This window comes from Zootermopsis nevadensis, unplaced genomic scaffold, assembly GCF_977971745.1.
Source record: "Zootermopsis nevadensis isolate Lab colony 2312 unplaced genomic scaffold, Znev_1.0 Znev_ptg000010l, whole genome shotgun sequence".
NCBI lineage: Eukaryota > Metazoa > Arthropoda > Insecta > Blattodea > Termopsidae > Zootermopsis > Zootermopsis nevadensis.
In genome coordinates, this window is record NW_028259142.1 from 1,410,086 (window position 1) to 1,429,235 (window position 19,150).

The window sequence follows — 19,150 nt, forward strand, 5'->3', positions numbered from 1 at the left end:
TCCCGCAGTTTTTCTATGCTTGCACGCAAGAAAATCTGGAATTATTTGAATTCACTGGGATACATGGATGATACTCCTGATATTAATTTAACAAACTCCATAGACCAGGGACCTTCTTGAGAAGTTACAAATTTGCTCGGCTAGTCAAGAAATTTTGTTTTATTTTATCTGACGGTTCATTACCTTGTTCATAAGCGTCATTAGTCCTTATCCTCGGCCACATGCATTCAATTCACAGTTTTGAACATCTTAATCTTTATATTTTTCAAACAGGTATGTAAAAGATTCTGAACTGCACGATAGCAAGCATTCCCTGAACCTGTTCTCCAATTAATTTATTTGTAATCATTATTCCCATATATTTGAACCACAGTTTCAAAGGATCAGCTATCTTTATACATGATTTTATCATGTGCTCTAGCACTGTATGAAAAAAAACACTTCACTTACTGTATTTTCAACCACTTCCTTGGTAGCGCCTACTACAGCATCAGCGATTTTATGTTTTTGCACAATAAATTACCATCAGAGGTTAAAAGATGTGTCGCATTAAATTCCAGTCCGTCTTTGTTCTTTGGAGAGTCCTAATGGTGTATTCTAAGCAAATATAAAAAGCATATGGTGGTATATAATCACCTTGTTTCAGACTGCAGAATACAAAATTCATCAGACAAATATATCTGGTACCAGATAGATTTTTAAGAACACCTTAAAAACTTACAAATCAAGAACAGTTTGGAAGGACGCAATAATGGCTTATTTCAAGCCAATATCTTAGCATTTACAAGACAGCAGCTGATGCCCTGGCCAAGATTAAAACCAGGAACTTCCCAAACAAATGTCTAGTGTTATCAGCATAACAAGCTTGGTGAAATAAAAGAGTTACAGTCGACAGAAGAAATCAAACATTCCACCAAACGCGTACTTACTCGACAAGGATTACCAACATATGCAAATGTAAGACACAGTTTATTTAAACTTTTGTAACACACAACACACATTGTAATTTTTATAACAAAATACACAAATCTTGAAGATCTGAAATAAGAAAGAATGCGCTAATCCGACCATCAAAAGCTTACCATTTCTCATTTTGCAAACATCACTTTCAGCTACCTAGCGGACACAATGTTAATTAGACAATAGTTCTGACACTGCAAAATGGATTCTTTGTGTTCAGTAATCAAAGTGTGTTGCACTTTTGGGAATTGAGGAAACATCCTTAATTCTGTTTATTCACAGAAAGTGTTTTCTGCACAGAAATTAAAGTGGCAGAAGAGAAAGCAGCTAATTTTCTGTTTGGTTGCCCAAAAACTTCCAAGGCTTTCATCTTTCATGAAAAAGTTTATGGTTCAATAAAGCAATCAAACATAACATAGGAGAAAAAAAAAAACATTCACCAAAAATCAAGGACAAGGGCAGGAGAAAGGAAAGGCTGTAAGAATGCACTTAAAAAACACTACCACAACTCGAAATTTTTATCACATCTTCAGGTTTCCACAAAAACAAGACAAGTGTTTATATTCATACTGTATCAATACTACACTCAATACAATAATATACTCAAATTCTACAGAACACTGTAATATCGAGCGATGACAAATTCTTTAAGATAAAAAGAAATACCTGCACAAGTAATGGCCCATCTCACCAGCCTCTAATACCAAAATCCTCAAGTCTGACAAGAACTAAATATTAACACGCGTAGTTCAACGTACGTTGACTGATGCAAAAAAAAATTATATACATTATAAATAGGAACAATGTTCCCCTTCGACTACTTAAATGTTAACACAGGTGATGAGAAAAAAAAAACATACAAAAATTGTATGTTATCAGTTTATGTAGGCCATGTTTTATATAAATACATATATATATAAATATAAAACATGTCACTTGTCTTCCTAAACAAGTGAGACAAGAATACATTTTTGCATGATGATGATTTTCAAATTCAGTGCTCAACTTTGCAAACACAAGAAAGAAGAAAAATTCAGGAAATGATACATATTTATTTCCAAACAAATATATTTGTGGGAATTACGTTAAACCACAGAAAAGTCAAAAGCACTGCTGTGCCAACATCTTGCTCTTGTAACCTACAGGATAAATAGCGATATAAAACTGACAGCTAATAGTAACTTGGGGGCTGACTGGGGTACTGATTGTATGGTGCCGAAACGGGTTGTGTCTGATATGACTGCTGCCCATATTGGTCTGGGTAACTGTTCCACCCACCAGAATTAGGCGCCTGTTGTGGGTACGCTGCGCTGTAGTCATGCTGAGGGTACTGCTGTTGCGCGCTGCTGTCGTAATACCCACTGTTCTGACTATAGCCGGTGTCGGAATAGCCCGACTGCTGTCCTGGGAATGACTGACTAGTATTTCCAGCAAAATTTTGTGTGCTGGCTGGATAAGCCTGTTGCCCCCCATACTGGCTACTGTACGACGAATCTCTTTTCCCATAATTCTGATACACACGCCGAGAAAAATCCAATGTGGGCACCGCTTGCACTGGTCTCGTCATTTTAGCTGTTTCGCTTCCTAAAGCTTGAATCTTATGACCTGCTTCTGAATCAGGCAAAGCAGGCTTCACTGGCTCACGAAATGTTTCCTGCATATTTGCAATCGCGTGTGTATGGGGCCCCAGCACAGCAGGACTGTCTTTCCTTGTGCCCGGAGATGTATTCTGTTTCTGAATAAACTTGGCTGGAAGTTGGCCCATCAAGTTGGCAATCATTTCTTTTGTTTCCTTCAGTATTACAGTTGGATCGTCACTCTTCTTATTTACTACAGAATTTTTCTCTTCCTTCATCTTAACACTGTCAGACAACTGCCTTCTCTTCTCTTCCTCTGCTTTTTCTCTCTCTTTAACATTCTGGGAAGCCGCAGCATAGATGTCTTCAAAACTATAATCATCGTCAGAATCGTCCAACTTCTTTCTATCTTCAACATAAATTTTTGAGGTACCTAGTTCTTGAGATGGATTGATTCCTCCTTTCCGCAATGAGAAAGGTGACAGCCGTCCTAACTGCTCATCAGGTCTGACGTTAAGTGTTTCACTGGCTTTAAAGCTGCTTTTACTATTCTGACACGAGTTTTGTATGACAGGTCCGTCAAGGTTCACAAATTTCCTGAGCTTTTCAACTCTTTCAGGATCCTTTGTTTCCAATTCCTTTAGGTATGTTATGAGACCTTGCTGCTCTTCTGATGACAGATCCTTGAAGTTCTGCAAAAGGGTACGCAAATCTTGTTCACTCAAACCTTCCATATTATCCGACCTATTCACATACTGTGCAGGAGCTACATCAACGTGTGGGGATATTTTAGGTTCATTATATGCCGACTGTAACATTTCAAGCGCGTTAACTGATGGGTCATTTAATCTGGCACTACTATTCACTCCTACTGGGGCAGAAGAACTAACGGAGCCAGAAGTGACAACTGAAAGTAGTTTCTGAAGAGCAGAGTTCTCTACAAAAGCATTTGCTGTGACGTGGCTACCTGAGCCTTGTTGCTGCACCTTCATGTGAGAGACAAACGAAACTGTAGACACGGGATGTTCAGAGCCAGTTGAAGCCTTGGCCATTCCGACAACAGCGCTGATGAGTCGTTCGAGTTCTTCTTGTGTCACGTCCGTCTTTCCCTGCGCCACGAGAGCTGCAGCTATCTGCTGTGCTATAGCAACCTTATCCATGGTACCAACACCAGGAACAGTAACAGGAGCTACTGCGGGAGATTGTTTTGGTGGCACCATTGATGGCAATGGCTCTCTGATTGGTGCCACTGCCGCTGCAGAATTCAGGGTGATTTTAGAATTACTATTACTATCCTCTGCTCTAGCCAGTAACTCAGCTAAATTCTGAATGCAAGACTTGGTGGCCATCACCATGTTTCTCTCCACAATACCTGCAAAAAGTTGACCTTTCAGTTTTTCTTTCACAGTTTCTAAAAGAACAAAGTTTTCAGAATCAGCCAATAGGGCACTGGATGAGTTAGGACTAGCCTTCTCCAAAGATAAAGCAGTAGCTAATAATGAGTTGACACGTGGTCCTAGTGAACCCAGCTGACTTTCCATTGCTGTCAGCAGACGCAGAACTGTTACCACTCCTGGCCCATCCTGATCGTCTAAATTATAGAAGATACGCCCATATATCCTACCTCGGCCTCTTCCTCGAGAAACTAGCCCTCCTCTTTGAACCCTCTTATTAGGTGGCGAGCCTTTCGAATACCTTGAAGAATTTTCTGCATCCTCCCATGGGCTTGGAGAACGTTTGGCCGTATCCTTTATTTCAGCCCCAGTCAAAGCTTTCCATGTGTTCTTTATGTCAGTCACTGTTACATCTTTCCTAAAAACATCATCTTCATTACCAGGCGGAGGAGAAAGAACTATAATGTCCACGTCCTGCCCGGGTCTCTTTTTTCGCACCGTCCGTGATGGCTGTATTTCCTCTTCCTTGGGTAAACCAAGCTTAAGCCTAAGTTCCTCTTTCTTCGCCTTAAATTCTTCTTCGTACATCTCCTTTATTCTTTTGTTCCAAAAATCAATCCATTCTGGTTTAAAGTCATGCTTACTGGGATCTTTACCATCTGCTTGCAGTTCCTTGTATCTTCGATTCCAAAACTTCTTCCACTCCTCAGGATACATAGGATGCTTCTCTGGATTCTTTTCATGGAACTTCAGTTCCTTAACCAATTCAGATTCCATTTTATCTACATCTACACGGAATTTCACCCATTTTGTTCTCTCAGATTCAAGAGGGTGTAATCTGGAAGATCTGTCTCGATGTCTGCCATATCTCTCATCACTTTGACCGTCACGGGAACGACCATACTTTGGCGAGCGTGAATGACGATAGTAATAACGACCTCTCCCAGGACTACCATCAGGGGACAATCTCCTTCCATATCTTGAAGAAGGACTGAAGGAACGTGATCTCCGTGAACGAGATTTTGATCTTGAACGTCGCCAGCCACGAGATCCAGAGCGAGATCTTCTTGAGTGAGATCTATGACCCCTCCCATATCTTCCATCCCTCCAACCGTGGCGAACATAGCGAGACCTCGAATAGGATCTAGATCTCGATCTCGATCTGGATTTTGAACGAGACCTTGAGCGAGACCTTGACAAACTTGAACTTGACAAACTTGATACAGATGACAAAGATTTTCTGCTTGAATCAGCAGACTGCTGTTTCAATTTCTTACAACCTGAAAGCAAAAATATCAAAATACATCTCACAAACAAGGAAGTTCACACAGCACTAAAATATCTGTAAAATTCTAAATACTACGGAAATATGACGGCTTATACACACTTATACCACTGAATTAATAACACACTATCAGATTTATCTCCTCTGAAGACGACTTCTTGCAAACGCACAATCTCTCCAGCAATCCTGCCACGTCTGGAACTGCTCTCCAGTGTCTAACAGACTTACTGTCAAGCCCCCTCAAGATCCATACATGTTAACATAATGATGGCCAGCGTGAGCAAAGTCTCATCATCTATCACTGATTATGGTGTCACATGCTACTACTCTGTTATAGTGCCCCTGCACACCAAATAAAAGCAAGAATATCAGTTGAATTCTACAACTGAAGTCCTGTTAAAGGCTGCACTCATCACCCTAGCTCAATCTGATACTTTTAATAATCTTCACTTACATGGCCCTTTGAATTCTTTGTCCTCAATTTCAGTCTTCTCAGATTTAATTTCTTCCGCTACATTATCGTCAGCATCACGATTTCTCAGTCTGCTTCGGTCACAAGATATTTTACCTTTAACAAATTGGCTGAAAATGAGAACACAATAAATATATATCTCAGATGTAAACTGTGCGATTTATCTAATTACATTAAACAATTTATTTTCCGAGTTCCCGAAAAAGCATCATTTTAAGATATTCGCACAAAACCGGGTCCCTAGCGCTCGCTGCCCACGTGACAACCACTTGAATCATACAGCATACTGACACATTTAACCGGATATGAAAATCACATTGCCACAGTACACACTGATTTTGAGAAGATTGCTAGTATTTATACAGCCTTTCTAATTAATGATTCATTGATCATCATAAAAGACACTAACAGTGTCACTAAACAGACCACAGAAATAACATCGAGTATTTGGTCTGATCATAATTTTTTGTCATTTTTACTGACTTGTGCCTTAAAATTACATTTTAGCAAAGCATTGAAGAACTAAAGTACAGCATAAGGGTTAAGTTATGTATCTAAACCAACACAGCAAAACACCTGGTGGCATACAGACTGAAGTAACATGAACAAACACAGAATATTGACACACGACTATAGGAGCATGCCACGTCAATTATGTCAACATGTGTCGAAACAAACAATTCTGACTAAGAACAAACAAAAAATCAAATGATAAATACATCATAACTCTTCTTCCGGCACTCGGACGAGACTTCTATTTCAAATAAGACAAAAAATGTTGTGTATTCTGTACCTTTATTATTCAAGTATCATGTACATAACATTTTAGGTATTGCCTCTGACACACTTACAAACTGCTGTCTAGCATACTGCGCTCTCTCTGGCAGGTAAGACCATTACGAGGACCAAAGATACATTCCAGAAAATTCATTATAACCATCTGGGCAGACTTTGTAATTCACAAGCCAAAACAAAGAAATGAAAATAAAAATATTACAAATTATTGTTTCACGCAACTTTATGGGTTTTTTTTTTAAGCTTACCTTTTTGATTCTGGAGCAACAGATTCTTCCTTCATCATCAGTGGTAAATCTGTGGCTAAAAGAAAAATTGAAACCCACGTTAATATTATATTCCCATCTACACTGTGGTCTCCCAAATGACTTCTTCTCTTGAGGCCTTCCAATTGTTTTATATGCAAACTATTACAAAAGTAATAACAAAAAAAAAAAACCCTTTCCTGACAAAAAAAAACAGTCAGGTGAATCTTGCTCATAATTTTTATTTTAATCAAAAATATATATACATTCCGCACAGTCGTCATCCTCTTTTAAATTTTCACCAAAGTCACAAAGCCTAAACCGGAGTATATCACAATTTTTTTGAAACCCTGTTCAATCACAGTTGTAGTAAGGCAGTAAGAGAAATAAAGGCTGGTAAAGTACGCAATAGAGAGGCGATTATTAAAGGCTACATACCATTTGGAGTCGCAGACAATGTTTCTAATACACTCACATCCACCATTTCAATGTAGGTCTCATCTGGCGTTTCCCTGGAAGGACATAAATTAATTTTAATGGTTTTGAACATAATCTGTGCCTAAAAGCAGGCTTTTCCCTCTTTTTCAATACTTCAAAACAATATTTACCACAGCTCATTCATGAACATTCACTCAATGTCATAATACAGCACGTCCCAACAGATATGAACATATTCTTACTTGAAATGGCGATCATCTTGTATCTGTTTCATGATCTGGTCCTTCTTAGCCTCAAAAGTCTCCCTTTCAACTATCAGAGGCTGGAGACGCCCGTGCTTCTCCTCAATTTTGCCGCAAATTCTTGTTATAATTTCTGCAATTCCTCTTCTGCCTTCTTTAGATCTTGGAAATGCTTTGCACACTTCTTTATTGGCTGTTGGAAAGTGAATTCCCTGAAGGATATAATACAACTTTATATCAACCTTTCACCAAATTTAATTACATCTTATTTTTACATTACTTTAATTACAATTCACCAGCACAGCTGCATACATTAAAGTAACTTAACAGAAGGCTTACAATATATTTAGAGCGATGGTTGTAACTCTTGATATGCGCCATCGCAACACGAGGGTCTCCCTTCTTGTCACATAACATGCAAACGTACGTAGGCTCCTTGCCCCTCTCGTCAGGTACCAATTCTACGAGATATTCCAGCCCTGAAGACACAAGACATTCCTCACACTTATACAAAATATTCTGCTGATATATAAAACAGGTGTCATGAGTAATCAATTAATCATAATAATTAATTCCTTAATCGCAAATTATTTTCTTTTGTTAAAACTCGGGAACAAAAAATTCAGCTGTGAATGTAGCGTTCTGAAGAGACTCGACCATTTACAAATGTTTGCATCTCAAAAGCTAAATTACAAGTAGTAACTAATCAAATGCCACCAACAAGGAACGCATTCCACATTTTATCACAAACGTTCCATGTGTGCAGCCCTAGCGTCACAACATATGTCCACCACAAACTCTGTGCCATTAATTCGTGTGTTGTCCGCTCAAAAGCAATCTGAGTGAATATTTCCTACAAAAGAACGGTACAGAATTACAAACCTATGAGTGGTGAACTTTTATGGTTGTCCAAAGTAGCTTGAATCTGTGTTACACGTTTCACAACATCTTCAAATCCCGGTGGAACCGGTTCGCCTGGTGCAAGTTTCGGCATCTCGACTGAAAGATAAAGCAAATGCGTGCGTGCAAAGCTTGTTCACTAACACTACTTCTTTATAATCATCAAACAGCACCTTTAACAATCAAGAATATATCATTAAAATGGATACAGTGTTGATGGATGCACAATAAAGTACAAGCATTTTTTAAACGTCAGAACTTCTGTTGATTATTCAATCAAAATGGCTTTTGTTATTTGCTGGTATACCAGCCACACAACCACAGACTGTAACAATTGTTTCTTCAATAGCACAGCAAAATGAACCACAATATTCTTCACAAAACAAAAACAAAAAAATGGACTATCGCAGCTGAAAACGTTAACCAACAAACAGCAAGTGCTTCATCAAAATAAAAAGGTGGCTTACAACAAAACAGGAATATGTCCTGTGTCTATGAATATAAGGACACAAGTGGTCAAATATACATCCATGAAGAGACTCTTGGTGGAAAAGTTATCAAAAATTATTAACAAGTATAAACGCATTTACACTAATCATATTCTGAGATTTGGGTAAGTTGGTTGATTTCTGGCGCCCTGGAAATGAGAATCCTTATTAAAACACACATACTGTGGATACCGCAACACTTGTATTATCAGAGAAGACGGGGACTCACCTAACGGCTTGCTCTCTAGCCTGGTGAACATGTACGTGGGATGTGATGGAAGTGCCATCTTGACCTGATGTTTTTTACTTTGGATGTGCGTGACCACATGTTTCTGCCCAATAATGAGAACATCGCACAAGTGACACCTCCAACGAACAGAAAGATCTGTTGTTCTGACAGAGAACACATAACCAAAGCCCCCTTCATCCAATTTCACCTTGACAGACAGCAAACGCTTCTCCTCACATTCGCTTGAAGTTTCCTCCTGCAATATCAGATACAAGCGATATGTCACAGCTTTACAGAAGCGTCCACAAACTACACATCATGAAAATCTTCGTCATAAACATGTATAACAACACAAAACATAAATTTATCTTTCTTACATAAAACTACATTATTTATGCACTTATAAACTATAAAATCGCACACATCACTTCCCGACTACATCGACCGGTAAAGTATGCACCCACAGATGACCCTTAAGAACAGTGTTCAAATATATATAGCACAAGTCAACACTCCAGTACAATCTGCAGTGAAAATGCTATAAATATTAGTATCAGAACTAATATACAGTAGTAAAAATTCAAATTACAGACTTCTTCATGTAACTTGAAGATTATGCTTTTCTTAACGTACTTTTGTCTTCTCACACAATACCAACCTGTAACGACAATATACTACAGACAAGGTTATCTCTCACTGTGCCTTCAATGACATTAGCAACTGCCATCAGTAACTCAATGCATGAAGTGTAGACAGAATAACAATAAATAAGAACGTAAAGTTGTAGTCTACATCATCTGGCTCAGACAGGGCCCAGTGGTGGGCTTTTGTGGACACAGTAATGAATCTTTTAGCCTCTGATAATCATGGAGAAATATGTGGTGAGCAGATAGTTATGAACCTTCTCAAGACCTTGAAAAAATATAGAATGAAGGCTCCGAAAATAAAACATTTCTCTCGTTATTGTCTGAATAAATTTATTTTTAATATTTCAGATCAAAATATATGTAAGACTTATTCACTCCAAAGTTCTCTACCTAATAATACAGCTTGTCCTATGTGAGCTTAAACAGCGCATTTTTCACCACTGAACCGCAAACATACAAACGAGTACGTATGTAGCATTAAGTTACTTTCTTTTGAATACTTTGCAGAAAATTTTCCAACTCAACACTTGGTTACACTGTTCTGGTCAATAATTGTGCTTACATAATAACGGACATTATCGAGTTTAATACAAGACAAAAAGGAAATTTGTTGTATAAGACATAAAAATGGTGCAATGAACTCCGTAACAGTCGTAAGATTTAAGTCGTCGAGCTGGCATAAAAATTAATTCTTTTTTTGAAACCAAAATGTTCACGACTGTTTTCACAGCAGCTCATTACTGACCTTATCCTAAGCCAGATGAATTCAGGTGACAACCTACAAACTTATCCCCTACTTATCTTATATTCCAATATTATTTGCACATTCTTCTTCAATTTGCTCATGCATGCAACATACACCACCCATCTCACTGTCTTTGATTTGTTCACCCACTGTCATAAAAACAAGCAAGTACAAAATACAAATACTCTCTGACACAGGAGACATTTTCCACCTGTTCTACAACTAAAGTGATATTAAAGATACAGAAAAATAAATATGCCTGTATTAAGGAATTGAATATCCATGTACGCAAACATACAATTTTTAACACTGTAAAGTTTTACAATATTATTTACATTAATTACTTACACAATATCAATGTATGATGGTAAATGCGCACAAACATGAAAAATTAACACAAAACATAAAAGTGTTTCTACCACTAGTTTCATTAAAGCTTTATGGATTATAAAGTTTCATTACTGTGTTCACAACAAGTAACTTTGAAATATATATCCACAGAGCGACCAATTAAAAAAAACAACAAAAAAAAACATGTCTGACGATGACTTCCTACCATTTTGGAAGACTTAAATTTGTTTAATTAAACCTAGATATTTAAAACAACAGAACATAATGTGTTTCATGCTATGAAATACTCCTCTGTCATTCACAATTTTCAGATGAAAACGGACATGAGTGGATATAATTTTAATGGTAATTTTCTGAGAGCTAAAACAGTAGATATGACACTCACGTGTATCTTAAAGCAGAAAAGAATTACAGACTTATACAACAGAAAAGTACTAATTTCAATACAGCAGATGAAAACTAGCAAACTCAGTTACAAACGACAGTTAAACAATGGTAAATATAAATGACAGAACAATAATAAGACTTTATATCTTAATTGCGTCATGTTTGTGTTTTATTGATACAATATTTTTATTTTCCGTCTATACACAAACTTAAAATAATGTTGTTTAAAATTATTTAAAATTATACTGAGAATGTTATAATTTTAAATAATTTTAAACAACATTATTTTAAGTTTGTGTATAGACGGAAAATAAAAAATATTGTATCAATAATAAGACTGTCACCAAACACGTTAGTTCCTTTGAGAAGAAAGCACGGAATAATCAAGGTATATTCTATTTCTCACAACACACCTTATGGAAGTCGCTAGGTCTCTACAGCGTACTTGATGTTACTCAGTCACTTGTTGATTTTAACAGAACAGACGTATAATGGGCAAATCATTCTTATGAATGATTCTTTTGTACTAACCGGGGGAGGGGGGGGGGAACTACATGCTAATCAGACATGAAATTTGGGGTTCTCACAGAAGTGAAGATGTTAATTACTGTCTTCTGTATTCTGACTCCTCCATCTTCAATCCTGAAGATTCCTCCAAAATGTACGTAACCACCTAAAAGACTATACAGTGTCACAAATCATACAACCACAATCATAATCTAAGACCTATAATTTGGCAAGAACCAAATGCCTCTCCACTAATTATGATAATGTTTCTTCATGACAAATCACTTCATCTGATCTTCATGACATCTGTACATCTGGTGAAATGAAGAAATCCATCTGTGAAGTTGAAGCATCCATGATGAAGATCCCATTATTCCCAAAGCATGCACGATAAGAACAATTGCCAGCATACAGGCCGCAGCTTAACGTCGGCTCCGAACCTCAATAGAAACATAGCAGCGTCAACATTTCAAAATTCCTTGCAGAGGCAAACGGCTTCAACAAATGCGCATTAAAATCTCCATCGAGACTGAATCCAGAATCATCTGACAGAGGGTCTGTGGCACCTTACCATCCTCACAAAATGACAACATGGGAAAAGTAACACAGGAAAAAATGAAATGCACAAAAATTTGTGTTTGAAGAGATTCAAGATATAACACTATCAGCATTTACAAATTAAAACCAGATTTAAACAACAAATTCTCTCACCTTGAAATTGTAAAATATTGGCTTAATATGCCATTCTGATGCACAAAAATTAACAAATTTCATTTCAGAATACAGAGATATAATGTTTCTTTACACAATGTATATTCTTACATTTTAGCGCATACAGCTTGCACTACCTTTCCACACACTAAAAACTAGGCATATACTTAATACCCACTTTTATCTGCGCTACAATATTTAATTTTCATGAATGCCCCCACTTCCAAGCTCTCATCTAAATAACTTATATATCCAATATCAAGTTTTTAACAAAACATTACATTACGTACAAATGATCATACTTTCCTGCTTGATCTTCCATTTTTTTCGTACTCTACCTTTGTCTGGCGACTTTTATCTTCACAATTCCATTCATCCAAAGTTATTCTTCCTTCAATGTCTAAATCATCAAAGTCTTCGTGATTAACACTAATGTTTGAGTAACCTTCCATTTCCCGCAACACACGGTCACGTCACTTGTGAAAGATATCTTCTTGTTCAAACTGTAAATAAGCAAAATATTTTTTTTATCACAGGAACCACTGAAGGTTTCTCTTCCCTGAAAAAGAAACACAAGTAAATTCTACTTGTGTTGCACTGCCAAAACAACTTGCAAATCACCATTAAAACATTTGTATCTGTACATTTATTTCATTGTGGCAGAATTAATAATTAATACAAAACAAAATTTGGTAAACAGTATCAACAACTGTATCACACTTACAAAATAACTGAACTTTCTCACACCTTCTGCTGCGTGCTCCCCTCAAAAATAAATTGAATAATGAATACTGACATTCCATCCAAGACTTATCTTCCTTATTATGTCACCTTCTGCCTTGAAATAATTTCTGAAATACAATGTGTTGTACTGTTGAAACTGCCCTAGAACATGTCCTCAGGAAAGTCAGAGGGAATCAGGAAGGGCTCAAATTGAGTTGGACCTGTGGGTTCTGCTACCAGGGAGTTGGTTACACGGTTGCAACATGACGCTGGAACACTAGACAACACAGAAAATAACTGAATCCAAGCAGCAGGTTCCTTCTCAAGAAAGAAAAAAATGCCCAGGCAATCAAGAATTTTCTGGTGTTTATGGAACGCAAACGTTCAAAACGCCCTGTCTCTGAACCCCACTTTGAGTCCCAAGTTCTTTGATATTATCCTGTGTCCAGGTCTCTGCCACAAAGTCTCTCTCCTTCCAGTATTTCAACTAAAATTTTGTATGCATTTCTCATCTATTCCAGGCAGTAGACAATACTGTTTTATATTGACTTGTAGCAATGAAATTTGGCACACATGATCCAGTTTCTTTTTCTTTGAGAAAAATAATCAAAGAACCAATGCTGAACAAATCTAGAGCACATGATGAAAATAATAAACATGATTTATATTTTATTCAATTTAGTGTTCTGTCTGACGACAGGCCCATATGAACATCCTTTTCTCGGACTGGGACCTGTTCATATACGTTCTTGGCAGATGATCCAGAAGTGGTTTGCCATTGCCTTCTTCTGTGTGTGAATGGAGTAATTGTTGGGATGCCACGGAGGAAAACTCCGTGTTGCCTAGACCACGGCCTTGCCCAACACAAGTTATAAATTCGGGCACCGCCGGGAATCGAACCCGAGACCCCAGGATTACAAGGCCAGCGTTCTAACCGCTAGACCACCGTGGCGTCATAAACATGATTTATGCAAAGTTAAATCAACCCATCACATAATTCTGAAGCTTACATCTGATATGTACCTTTAAAAGTATACTTCTTATAACTAGTTTCATAAATAAAAAATCCATAACAGTTAAGATATTCAATTAAAACATTGATATGATATTAATAATTTGTTTTATGTTAGACAAACATTTAATAATTTATTTTCTTAAAAAAACATGCACTTTGTCTTTTGGAACCCTGCCATAATGTTGGCACGAAGTTCATTCACAGCCCATGTTTATGGGAAAACTTCAACAAGCACAACTGTATAGGGTTCATACATTGATAATAAAAAGGTGAATACCTATAAAAAACGTGAAAAGATGAAGGAAAAAAATACAGTACTTTCACAAATGAAATGCTCTCGGGTGGTCCGCTGCGTAAGCATAAAATTACAATCCAGTGTTTCAGAGACAGAGAGTCTTCAACCGCACACTTAAACAGCCGATCACCTCGGAAGACTTCATTGCATTCGGTCACCGTGAAAGCTTAAAATCTTATTAAATATATTCCATCAACTAAGATAACTGAAGCACTTGGCTTTTATGCATTATGTAACAAAATCTTGTATAGAACAGGCAAGAGCCTTTAAAAAATGTTTCTACATATTTACAAATATACTGAAAATGGTGAGACTAGAGTAGATGACATAGAACTTACCAAGGAAGACGTATGCACATTTAGCTTGAAGTGATGAATGTAATTTTCAGACTTCAGCATTTTCATGCTCACCAAATAAATCAAGTATAAAACACAGTAAAGACCATGTCAATACTTCGCTGCACTACTTTCATTTACGCTTTTCCCACACTAACAACAATATAACACCAAATAAAAATAATTCAACTATCATAACCTTCTTGTAAAAAGCACTTTCAAGAACATATCCACAAGAATGACCAACATCTGTCCTCCTCACTTTACAGTGTTTGGGTGGCAATAGAAAATATTATGCCAGTTTTATAACATGCATTCTCCATAAAAAGCATCTGTTTCTTGGTTTATCTGATACATTATGAACTGCACTGGTTATATACAGATAAATGGCACAGGATATTTATGAATGTTTAATTCAGTAGCAATAGTGACTTAAGGCACTATCACAACATTTGTTTTAGCGGTAGAACTGAGTATTTGGACAAAGTCTCAATCAGGACATATAGCCTCCAAGTAACTGAGACACTATGATCTCTCTTAACTGAATCCACTAGAGCTATCAGGTTTGCTCATAACCCCACAAATTGTCTCTATTAAACAGAAATGTAAGTAGTCACACATAAAAAAAAACTGCATGAAATTGTATCCATATTTTGGATTATTCATGCACAATTAATATTTCTGACATGCAGTTACAGACTGACAGAGGTTTTACAAAGTTGTCTTCTAACACTCAGGTGATGCACAACTGTCAACCATGTTAGTACATACAGCCAACACTCTGAAAAATTAAATTTCCTACTTTCTTCGTTCAGCAGCGCACCACACACTTGAATATAGCATTACCAACCACACAAAATGCATCATTTGCCAGTTCCAATGCCAACCTCTCATGCTTTCAGAAGAGTGCATATTATGCAGGAATCAAAATTTTCAACAGTCTACCATCAAATCTCACAAGTCTTGTAAATAAGAAGGAGCAATTTAAGGTAGCATTAAAAAGATACTTAATTACACACTCATTTTACTCTGTCAATGAATTTATGATGTTTACAAATAAGTGATAAATTTTTCTTGTGTGTAATGTGTAGATCTATTTGTAGCTTATCATTTCTCTAGGTGAATACTTTGTTTTGTATTATGAGAAATTTATATAATAGTATGAATTATACTTTATAATATGTATTGTATTATTATTTTTCCACATCCTATTGTCATCTGACTGTCTTATGGATCCATGGAATGTAAATAAATTATTATTATTATTATTATTACTGGCTAACAATGTCTGCTCCGCCCCCTGAATGCTACGAAACCTCACATTCTGATACAGTGTATCTAACTATCCCAAGACACGGTCTTCGCTTTTTGGAAATTACCCCTCAAGAGTTCAGATTACTATCTCCAAATTCCTGTTCACATTGCAGATCAAAAGAACTAGCTCCATGCAATATGAACATCTCGTTCTCCCATGCATGCTACAAGCCCTGTCTATCCCATACCCTATGACTGATCATTCTAATAAGGTGAACGGCACAAACTATCGAGCTGCTCCTTATGAAATTTATTCCTAGCATTCTGTTACTTCCCTCTTACATCTAAATATTCTCCTTTGCACCCCGTTCTCCAGCATCATTAATCTCCATTCTCCCCTCAAGGCAGATGCCACAAACCGACCATCACTTGGCTTAGTCAAGTTTCTGCCTTGTCGGACCTGCTCCCTCATCTATATCAGTTTCTTTTCCGCACAGTTTATTTATTGCCCTGATGTTGGACATTAAATTCTAATACAGATGATGCTCCTATAAAACACGCCAATCAAGTTTTAGACTGCTTCAAGGACAATATAAAAAATTGGAATAAAATAATTCCAAAACTGACACTAGAGCAAATAAAGGACATATGCAAGAAAGAATGTACACAGTAAACAAAATAATGGAACAAATATAAATTAAATGGAATCACTATGGTAAGAAATGGCTAATACATTGTATGCAGATGATCACACATACTCTGTGGAAACAGAGGATGATTTACAAAAGAAAAATAATTACTTTCCTTAAATTAATAATGACACAATCTGACATGGAAATGCTTCTTAATAAAACAAAATGCAGTAGCCTTTAAAGGGAAAACATCAGTGAGATGTAATACTGTGCTAGTTAACAAAAACAACCACACAGAACAAATACAGGAGTTTAAATGTTTAGAAAATTTAATAAGCCAAACTGGTGATTGAGAATTTTGGAAACAAAATTGAAGATGTGGGGGTCGTTTACAGACACACTTGTAAAACAATGTTTGGACGTAGAGATATTTAAAATCATAATTGAAATTACAAACAATACTGGTTAAGATTTGAGGTTTTCGCAGCAATCTTCAATATTGGTTAAATATGGGACAGCTTAGTAAGAGGAAGTCAAACCTGAAATATGATTTAGACCTTACAAAATTAAAATGTTCTCCCATATACCCAAGAACCATAAATTATGAGATAATCACCATTTACAACATAAATTTCTTTTATAAAGACTGTAAGGGACCATCAAGGGTATTATAACACAATTTAGCTGAATTCTTTTACAATAAAGTAATGGTTACATATGTCTCTTTGTCTTGAACAATGTTTTTATGCACTTATAACTATTTTCTAGCAGATGTGTATTTACAGACTTAAAAATAAACTTTCTTTAATAATCACTTCTCCAATAAATCTGAATGTAATAATTTAATATGTTAGATGTCAATTTGTATAGCTTACTTTTATTTTTAATTTAATTTACATTAAAATGCAACAAACTACATAAACATTCCAGTGTTTTTTCATAAAATCATATCTTTGGGTATATATAAACCCCATTTTTGAAGCATATGAACAGAATGCTTACAAGAAAATGCAATGGGAACATGTTAACAGACAGAAAAAGTTCCTGCATTAAATCTTTAATACTCTGCCACAAGGTGAGCATGTAATGTTCAGATGTCCTTGAGAAGAAGAAAAAAGCTCAAAAAGTATAGTGAAAACTTTAGAAGTGTGTGTGTGGGAGGGGGGGGGGGGTTACATCTTTACAAGATACAACTGAAATTGATTTAAAAAGGGCTGTCACATATCTGACACAGCAACAAATGATGTATCACCAACTTTCCTTTATTACATTTAATACAGTTCCTTGGATGTGGTAACAAACTTCATATTTGTCCAGCTCTCTTTTACTTGGTCTTCTACACTTAAAAGTAAAAACAGAATTGCAAGAAATCCTAGTAGAAACATATTTCAAGCAAAATCTGAAATGATAAATGATCGGCTCATAGAACAAGTAGGTTCATAATATAACATCAGAAGCATACGAAAAACGGTTTTCACAAAGATTCAGCGTAACTTTACTGCTACTATACATTTTGCCAATAAAATTGCAGTAACATCGACAAATAAGGGTGTTATGAGGATTACACACAATAATGGGCATTTCATACAAGAAAAAAACAACTTTTTCTGCAATCAATAACACTTGAGGCTCTTGATCTTGAGGTGCCACCCTTCACGCCTTCATAATATGTGTTAACATTTTGGCAACTTTATACCCTTACCTCAAACAACAAAGAGGTAGTCCCGATTCTCCTTCGTTAAGAATAGGGCATCATGGAAATTACGAAAGAAAAAAAAGGTGCAAATTCATAACTCATCAAAGTTTTAACACAAAATAATATTCAAATTGCAGGCGTGTACAATAATAAATCGAGGAATACACATTACACTTAAATGCACTATCAAGATAGCAGTAACATATAAAAACCAATCTTACGTAAATATCACTCTAGAAAACGTAAATAAATAACATCCGATGCGCAGTAACTTTGTCATATGTCAATTCCATACACATAAATCAACATACATGAATACGAAAGGTATTGGTCACAGGGAATTCGGCATAAGCACTGACGCGTTTATTTATGCCATAAAAGTAGCTTCCGGAAATATATTATACATGTCACTACCTCACTGTACGTAACATATACAATGTACACTTCCCTGCGAATTCTATGTATTAGAGGAATGGACCGTGTAATAACTAATGTCGGTAAGCATTTGATCAATCAATACTTACCAAAGGTTTCAAACCAAATCCAAAGTTTAAATTCTTAACAATTCTTCATCCGACATTTTTGCTTGTATACGAACAACTTATAGTATTAACATGGCATGAAAATATATACAATTTATGCTTACCTGCACTCCTACTTCAGCACAAGATGCTTTAGCCTCCAAACGAACGCCATTTTGTAACCATAAACACGACGAACATTAGTTTAGCACGTATTATGGATACAGGTAAACGAAGCATATCCTGCCATCTATATCCTGTAAATATTCTAATTTCTAATCCTCAATCCGACGTCGGCAGCTGGAC

The 19,150-nt window shown here is 36.4% G+C and overlaps 1 protein-coding gene across 2 annotated transcripts; it reads right to left on the reverse strand.

The window, feature by feature from the left end:
* Positions 1-1,455: 1,455 nt before the first annotated feature.
* Positions 1,456-19,054, reverse strand: LOC110827273 (uncharacterized protein CG7065). 2 transcript variants are annotated; one of them, XM_022058767.2, is made up of 10 exons: positions 18,970-19,054; positions 12,712-12,876; positions 9,026-9,281; positions 8,291-8,407; positions 7,748-7,887; positions 7,409-7,620; positions 7,167-7,240; positions 6,732-6,786; positions 5,671-5,798; positions 1,456-5,211 (listed from the first exon to the last, which is right to left on the reverse strand). In XM_022058767.2, the coding sequence occupies exons 2-10, from the start codon at positions 12,823-12,825 to the stop codon at positions 2,132-2,134; spliced, it is 4,176 nt and encodes a 1,391-aa protein (XP_021914459.2). In that variant the 5' UTR covers positions 12,826-12,876; positions 18,970-19,054; the 3' UTR covers positions 1,456-2,131. The 2 variants fall into 2 exon arrangements, with proteins under 2 accessions (XP_021914459.2, XP_021914460.2); XM_022058768.2 differs by lacking the exon at positions 12,712-12,876 and having other exon boundaries at positions 18,970-19,028.
* Positions 19,055-19,150: the final 96 nt, after the last annotated feature.

Bases quoted from the DNA above. Each gene is read 5' to 3' on its own strand.
- LOC110827273 (XM_022058767.2), bottom strand. From the start codon at position 12,825: ATGGAAGGTTACTCAAACATTAGTGTTAATCACGAAGACTTTGATGAT. The intron at 8,408-9,025 runs GTGAGTCCCCGT...TTTATCTTTCAG, and splicing joins GCTAGAGAGCAAGCCGTTAG to TCGAGATGCCGAAACTTGCA. The intron at 7,241-7,408 runs GTAAGAATATGT...ATGTCCTTCCAG, and splicing joins CAAGATGATCGCCATTTCAA to GGAAACGCCAGATGAGACCT.